The sequence below is a fragment of the Pundamilia nyererei genome, unplaced genomic scaffold (genome assembly GCF_000239375.1).
Source record: "Pundamilia nyererei isolate P.nyererei 1_Seehausen unplaced genomic scaffold, PunNye1.0 scaffold00201, whole genome shotgun sequence".
Classification (NCBI taxonomy): domain Eukaryota; kingdom Metazoa; phylum Chordata; class Actinopteri; order Cichliformes; family Cichlidae; genus Pundamilia; species Pundamilia nyererei.
The window spans coordinates 404,060-412,596 of record NW_005187602.1 but is presented as its reverse complement, the minus strand read 5'-3'; the positions used below and the strand labels follow the sequence as shown (position 1 = coordinate 412,596).

General features: G+C 38.5%; 1 protein-coding gene across 1 annotated transcript in view; it reads left to right on the top strand.

Annotated features, from left to right (window-relative positions):
- The window catches only part of pot1 (protection of telomeres 1 homolog), a 58,561-nt gene that overhangs the window by 6,993 nt on the left and 43,031 nt on the right, over nt 1-8,537 (top strand). The window contains exons 2-4 of the mRNA XM_005747622.2: nt 2,312-2,449; nt 5,111-5,183; nt 6,257-6,357. Of these exons, the coding sequence (XP_005747679.2) occupies nt 2,336-2,449; nt 5,111-5,183; nt 6,257-6,357 (288 nt within the window). The 5' untranslated portion in view covers nt 2,312-2,335. The remainder of the gene's footprint in view (nt 1-2,311; nt 2,450-5,110; nt 5,184-6,256; nt 6,358-8,537) is intronic.

Here is an 8,537-nt window from a genome sequence, read left to right as displayed (position 1 = left end):
TTTTAAGTGATTTTTATAAACTGTGTTCTTTCATTGCTATTGTTGTCAACACACTTCATGTGCTCAGCACTCAAAAACGGCTCCTAACTTGATAAAAGCCCCTATAGGATACAGTGTTTGGCTCAGTCATACTTCATTAAATCACAATGGCTTATGAGGGGGGCCAGTCAGTACCTATATTATACTGTGTGAATACTGAGCATCCTCCCACCCCAGCAGTCATGTCTCCAATGCACTTCTGCCACACTCTGTTTATGGTTCAGCGGTGAGCTGGTATTAGGTGGTTCATGTTTGGGGTTTTCAGTGATGCTCTGAGCAATAGGAAGGCTGTTGTCTAGATGGGATGGCAATTCCTACATTTGGCAGGGATCAGCTGTTGTCCCGGTGCAGCTGACTGTTGGCAGCCGGCTGGTGGCCTCTGTGTTGCTTCTTTGTCGGTGAATCCTCCTCCTGTCAGAGCAGACTGAGGATGACTAACAAGAGTAGCTGTATGCAGCTGTCATTATGAACTCATCACAAAGCTGCAGGCCTGTTCTTTCATTTGTAGGAAATAAAAACAACCAACTATTTAAATGCATTTAGTTTATGTAGAAAAGTAAAGGCAGTAATCACTTTTAGGAACATCTCCTCTTGACTTTTATTGTTCTTTTTAGAGGTGATGCTGCATTTGTTGATAGGCTTTATTTTGTTTTAAAATATTATTTTCAATCCAGTTTGGTTTTCCAGAGTAATTTTACTCATTTGTTTAGTTTTATGGTTTGAAAAATGGTTGGCTTTGTGGACATTATTTGTTTTTAAGTCTGTTGTATGAAGGTTATTTGTCAGGCTAAGATTTAGGAACATCAGATTTTTTTTCTAGTTGAAAGTGCTAAATAAGTAACTCAAATAACATCAACCCCCTCATAAATTTTACCATTTAAAAGTAGCTGAAAATCTGCCAGCACAGCTGCCACTCCTTGTCTCGCGAGACTGGACGGGTCCTGGCTTAAAGTTTGCTCAGCTTTGTGGCAAAGGATAAAATAACTGCCAATGTGAGTATATGATGCCTGACGTTGCTGGTAAATGGGTGTGAAACGGAACAAGTAAATGCATTTATGAACTCAACCCATTTTGACTTCTAAAATCCGCTATTTGCATACCAGAGTTTGCTTGTAAACCTTGCGTACGCCATAAAGAAGAGCGCGCAGTTTACTCTTTGATATTTTTACATGATTTGTAGTGGTGTGCAGCATTAACCAGTTAAATAAAAATTATGGACTATTTTTTGGTGTTTGAACTAGAGGTGGGAATCACCATACATCCCACGATATGATATTATCACAATACTTAACGCACAATATGATATTATTGCAATTTTATTGTTGACAAACTGAACGGTTTGTATTACAGTCTAGTCCAACTTAACTGAATGCAGCCATCTGGTATAGCTATTCTGAACTATGCTCAGAAAAAGGATCAACATGCTCTGAAGTCAGAGCATGTTCCAGTCCACAAAAACTTTTTTTGTAACAAAATATCGATTTCTGCTGTCCCTGTATCGATACATTATTAGCAAACAAAATATCATGATACTACACAGTATCGATTTTTTCCCCCACCCCTAGTTTGAACTGAGTTGCCAGATGAGTAGCCCTGCCACAGGCCAGGCTGATGAACCTACAGGTGTAGGTGAGCCTGTGAACACAGAGCAGCTCTGAACTCATGAGTAAATCACTCATCCTACACTAATTCAGGCCTCAAGCTCCACCCCTTGGGTTTAAATCAGAGAGTTTTATTTGATGGTGTTTTTTTACCCTTGTTGAGTTTCCACCTGACTGAGCAGTTGAGCACACGCTCTGCTGAACAGTTCGTCTGCCTCGCAGGCTGTTCCTGCTTTGCTGTCCTCTCTTGGTTAGGGTACCACCAAGGGACTCGCCAGTCAAATGTGCTTGAGATAAAACTAACCAGCTCTGACATGAAGCAGCATGTTACCTGCTATGAACAGGGCCAATACTTTTCCTGGGTTTTTCTCTGAAATGCCTAAAAGATTTGAATCCTTCTGCTGTACTGTTGACATGGATCTGGTGGTACCTGTCACAGGTATGTTCAGGTAATGAGTTGTCTGTGGTAGAGGAAGGTTCAACCAGACTTTAAACAAACTGATCACACAGTGGATCAGTGTCTGTCAGCTGCTGCGGGTTCTATATTCTTGGGCGGATGACACATTCAGGTCTGAAGCTGCTGACATTTACTTTTGTCAACTGGATTGGTGGCAGACTGGAATTATACTAAACTTGTCCTTTTTTATTTTATTTAATTTTTTCTATCTCAGCCTCTCAGGTCTCACCTTGATGTCATGCCTGTCCATGTGCTGTTGGAGGGTACGGGGCCTCAGATACCAGCACATCTGACCAGGATTCCCATCTCTCTCATCACCACCAGCACAGATGTCACAGACAAAATAGTCAAGGTCTGTTACAGCAAGCCTAAAAACAAAATATATAAAGTGCCCATGAACGTGTGTGTGTGTGTATGTACACAAATAAGATCTGTGTGTCCCAAGCAATAATGGCTTTGTACTGCTCTAGCAGAATGAACATTGTGTGATGATGGTAAATGGCCTGGTTCTTATATAGCACTTTTCTACTCTACCTGAGCATCTCTCATTGTCACAAGCACTTTTTTTCTACATCACATTGCATTCTGTCTAACATTCATACTCCGATGAATGCATCCGGTTAGTATCTTGCCTAAGGCATGCAGACTGGAGCAGGGATTGAACCGCCAGCCTTCCAAGTAGCTGCTTTAACTCCATAAATACAACCACCCAGACTCACCCAGTATAAAAACCTGCAATCTTAAAGATTACATAAAGGAGTTGACATCGTTTGTGCGCAAAGCATGTATAGTCCTAACTCTGGAAAGTGTATTAATGTAACTAATAGACTTGACCTGGAAGTTGCATCTGAATTTATTCATATGTGCATATATCAGTGTTTTATATCTATTTAAATTTTTATGATTGTGGCTCATGAAAATCAAAAATCAAGTATCTCAGATTATTAGAATATTTCCTTATATAAACCAGAAATGGATTACAATATAGAAATGTCAAATTTCTACAAAGGAGTATCAGGGCCACTTTAAGAAAAGAATATTATTGATCATTTTGAGAATAAATTCAGTTTAGTTGTTAAAGTTGAGTTGTAAAGTTGTAATTCTATTTCAAGAAAAAATGCTATATTAAAAAAAGTCGAAATGCATAGATTACTGTTGTTGTTGTTTCAAGCCAAACTGCCAGGGGCGCTATAGCCTCTACAAAATGCCTTGTGTAGAGAGTTAGTGAAACAAATTGATCAGTCGTCTTGTGATACAACATAAATATTCTTTATTGCACAAGGTGTAACCATTGATAGCCTTGCATCTGTCCACTGCCAGCCATTTCATTTTGGACAAATTCTCTCTTCTAATTTTGTGTGTGTGTGTTCCCCCCCAATCTGACCAGGCGCAGCTTTTTAAACCATCTTTTCAACGTCCATATATTGATCACTACAATATGTTTGTGTGCTAAAAGAGAAATCATTTCCTTTCTTGTTACTAAAACTGGTTCTGAAGTAAGATTAACTCAGAGAATGTAACCGTGGCGGCTTATGTTGGAAGAACAGCTGTAATCTCTACATTTTCTCTTTTTTCTCAATAGCATTTCAACTTTAATCTCAAAATGATCAATGACACTTCCCCGCTGTTTTTCTTTCCCTTTTTCTTTCTCCCTTTTCTTTTCCCCAGTGAAATCTGTCCCGTGTTTAGCAAGTGAAAATAAAATAAAAATAATCAATAAAAGCAAAGGTGAATCAAATAGACCATTACAGCAAGACTGGGATGGTCCATTTGGTAAAGTAAATCCATTGGGCATCTTTCTTTGCCTTTAGACAATAATTCCAATGGCAAAAGAGCCAAACGCGACAGGCGAAAAAAAAGAAAAGAAAAAAACATCAATGACAATGTTTTTGTTTTTTTTGTTCTTTTTTAAATTGTGACCCTAAAGCTGTCTGTATGTTCATCTATATACTTGCTACTTGGTTGGGACTCCTTTTCCACAAATGTCTACCTCAGTGTGGTGTGCCATTACCTTGTGGCACAGCTGAGATGTTACTAAAGGCCACGTTGCTTTGATAACGGCCTTTAGCTCTTCTTTATTTTGAAGTTGACATTTACTCATCTTCCTCTTGACAGTACTCCATAGAGGCCCTGTGGGGTTTAGGTCATGCAAGCTGGCTGACCAGTCAGGGTAACAACATGGTAGATATGGTAGAAGTTTTGGCACTGTGGGCAGGCACCAAGTCTTGCTGGAAAATAAAGTTGGCATTTCTATAAAGCTCAAATCATCACAGACTGTGGAATTTTGACACTGAATTTCAAACACCTTGGACTCTAAGATGAGAAAATAGACTGTTGCTCAGTGGTTCAAAGGCTTTTCAGATAAAAGTAAATTGTACCTCTTCAATCTTCACCCAGACTCCAGGACCTTGATTTAGAAACAAAATCTACAAAGATACTTGATATTAGGAATGCAACAGTGGTAGCTCCTTTCCTGAAGAAGCCCCTTTCTGTACGTGGTGGTTCATGATGCACTGACACCAGCCTCGGTCCACTACTTATGAAGCTTCCTAGTTTCTTGAATTGACTTTTCTTGACAACCCTGTCAAGACTGAAATCATCTCTGTTGCCTTTTGACCTTTTCCTAGCACACACTTCTCTTCCAGGCATGTTTCAATCAAAATGCTTTGATATAGCACTCTGCCAACAGTCAACTATAATGAGAAATAATTTGGAATTATTAGAATTAAAGAAAATAAGACCTGAAATGTATATAGATAAAGTGACAAGTTCAGAGTGCATTTTTCTCACTTTCTAGCTTCCAGTCCCCATCTTTTCATGATTTAGAGCACAGCAGTGATATAAGCACAATCACCTTTTGTCCTCTGGCCCATTTCTCAAGGTCTTATTAACATTGCTTGGTTTTCAGATTTGGCTTTGATATATTGACAGGAAATTTTGCAGAACGTCAGTCACAGCAAAATGCTTTTGAGTTCATTTTCACATCAGGAATTTTTTTTTTTTCAATTTACAGGGGAAAGTGGTTCACAAGGGGCCGCTAGTGCCATTGAACAATGACAGTTTTATCCTGAAGATGGTCATCCAAGGTAATGTTTAAACAAGTATTAGCTGTCCGTCAATAAATTCAAATATGTGTGTGTTTTGTCATGCCTTTACTTACGGTTCCCATTACCTTCCATGTGTTTATGATAATGTGGTGGTTGGTTATCATGTCAAAATTTAGTTTTGTTTAGAGAGACTTTTGCACTCGACATTGTGTATATAAGTGTTTGCGTTTTATTTTATTTTTTTCATTTTATAATTTGTTTTTAAGTAAGACACTGTTTAATTACATCTGACTAAACAGATTTCTTGTGTTGTCCAGCAGTCGATTCAGAATACGAAGAAATTTAGTTTATTATCGCACACACCAAAGAGAACTAGTATACCCTCTTTAGGCATCTATTACAATAGTTTCCCAGTGTTAGTTATAACTAGCAATTCAAGTAGCCTAATAGTGTAGCTCTAGCTATAGTTGCTGTACATAATATAAACTATCAACTGAATTTTACCATGAGACCCATGTTCTTCATCTTTCACTGGGCCTGAGTTCAGTGTTCTCATTTGGAAAAGAGTGGATTTGCTCACTTAGGGTTTTGAAGTTTCTGCCTCAGGCGGAGGAGTCCACATACATTATCTCAGCTTCCTATTCATGTGTAGAGGAAGAGTGGAACAGAAGATTGAAAAATGGTTTGATGCAACTATATGAATTTGGTAAAGAGCAGAAAGCAAAGCTGTGAATTTACAGGTTGATCAGTGTTACTACTGTCACCTTTGCCCGCAAGCTGTGGGCATTGACCAAAAGAAAAACAATGCAGATGGAAGCAGTAGAAATAAGTTTCTTTCAAAGTGTGTCTGGACTAACCTAAGCGTTGGGGTGAGAAGCTTGCCCATTTGTAAGTGGCTCAGAGTAGAGCTACTGCTCCTCCACATCACAAGTTGAGGTGGCTTGATCATGAGATTAGGACACCTCCAGAATGCCTCATAAATGTGGTGTTTCAGGCATAGCCAAGGACTATTGGCTTTTGTACTTAGACTGCAGCCCCTGCAACTCGACCCCTTGAATTTACCTTTGCCCTTATCCTTTCCAGTTTTAACACATTCGTATGATGTTTTCCAGAAGAAGATTCCATGCTGAACAGCTCATCTCAGAACTCATCTGTCAATGTTGTTTTGTTTGGATCACTGGCCAAGAACTTCAGTCAGTCTGCCAACCAAGGGGTAGGTCTCTGAATTAGGGCTGTGCAATATGACCAAAATCTCATATCCCGATATAAGAATTCTATCGTCCCGATAACGTATAAATCACAAAAAATTAAGATTTTCTGTAAATTCTGTGAATCTCGGGCAGCTCGACTTGCGGGAAGTGTTTCCAGCTGCGCGTCATGTAGCTGGAGTCGAGTGTTTTAACCGATGCATGAAACGATACATTTTTAGACATAAGTTGTAACAGCCGCCGTTTTCTTTGTGAGTATTTATTACACGGCGTGTATTTTGTTTTAATTTACTTTCAAATTCCTCAGTTGCTGAAAGGGCTGCATAGTTTTCATAAATGGCATAGTTCAGAATAGCTATACCAGATGGCTGCATTCAGTTAAGTTGGACTAGACTGTAATACAAACCGTTCAAGTTTGTCAACAATAAAACTGACTGAAATGAGAGAAAGACTGAGTGTGAGACTTTGATATTAGATAAAATGAATATTGATAAAGTTTACCTTTATGTACAGAATCTGAATATCGCAAAATATTTAAAAAAATTGCAATAATATCGTATCGTGCGTTAAGTATTGTGATAATATCGTATCGTGGGATGTATGGTGATTCCCACCTCTATTATTTACATTGAAAAACTAAGGAGTGGTTTTGTTAGAAACATCTAATAAAGCCAGCACAGTTCTGGAAAAACATTCTTTGTACAGATGAAATCAAGATCAACCTCTACTAGAATGATGGCAAGAAAAAAGTTTGGAAAAGGTGTAGAACAGCTCACGATCCAAAGCATACCACATCATAAACACAGCGAAGGCAGTGCGATGGTTTGGGCATGTATGGCTGCCATCGACACTAGTGTTTATTAACCCTTTCATGCATAGCGGTCACTACAGTGGACAGCTATTCAAAGACTGTTTTTATTGTACTTGTGTCAGTGTTGATGGTATACTTGTACATAAACCACTACATTGGACACTGATGTGTCACTCAATACCCTGCCATCCACTGGTCGTTTAATGTTACTATAGATATATGACATGTTTCATTTTAATTATTGTTATTTAATCCCTAATTATTCATCTTTTCATGGCTAAAGATGAGGTTATCATAAATCATGCATGAAAGAGTTGATGATGTGACACAGGACAGAAGCAGCTGAATGAATTCTGAGGTGTCTGTCTGACATACTGTCTGCTCAAATTGAGCTAAATGCAGTCAAATTGATAAAGGAGTTTCATTATACAGATGAACAATGTCCCAAAACATACAGCCAAAGCAACCCATGAGTTTATTAAAGCAAAGTAGTGGAATATTCTTAAATGGCCAAGTCAGTCACCTGATCCCAACTGAGCATTTCACTTGTTGAAGGTTAAACTTTCGATAGAAAGGCCCAGAAACAAACAGCAACTGAAAGCCGCTGCAGTAAAGGCTGGCAGAGCATTAGAAAGGACGAAACCCAACATCTGGTGATGTCACTGAAATGAAGGGATTGTGTTTAAAAAATTGCTTTAGTTCCCCACATTTTTGGTGCAATCTTTTTGTCCAGCCCACTGAATTAAAGCCAAACCGCAACTGCATCTGAGTTGTTTACCTAAAATTTACTGTGTTAATGTACAGAATCAAAATGAGAAAAAAGGGATCTGTGTCCAAATATTTAACTGTATATTTGCTATTTCCAGTCAGCACTTTTTTTTTCCAGTGTTACAAGTGGCTCTACTTTGCAACAAAATTGGGAGGCCACACAACTAAGTTACGCATTAACTATTTTATTTGCAAAAGGTAGAAACGGGTCATAAATCAGTAAACAGTGGTGAGGTGTTTGCTTGAGGGTCTATCAGACTGGGAGGCTGTTTACCATGTGAGGAGCAGCAAGAGAAAAACATGTCAGTGCTTTATAATGGCCTTTATTATTAGCTCCTGATGACAACCAGTTGGCTAGAAATTCCTCGTTCCTTCCATGAGTGACATAACCTAACAAAATAGATTAGGAGGCTCATCACACCATTTAGAAAAAAATGTTAAAATAATGTTCACATCAAATGTCTTCACGAAGTCTAAGGAACACAAGCCATATCGCATTTTTGATCAAAAAGATTTGGCTTTGGTTTTATTTGAGCTGTTCTAGCTGTTATTAGTGAGTTGTTATTAGTCTTTAGTGAACACTTAAATGCAGGGTTTGGGATTTGC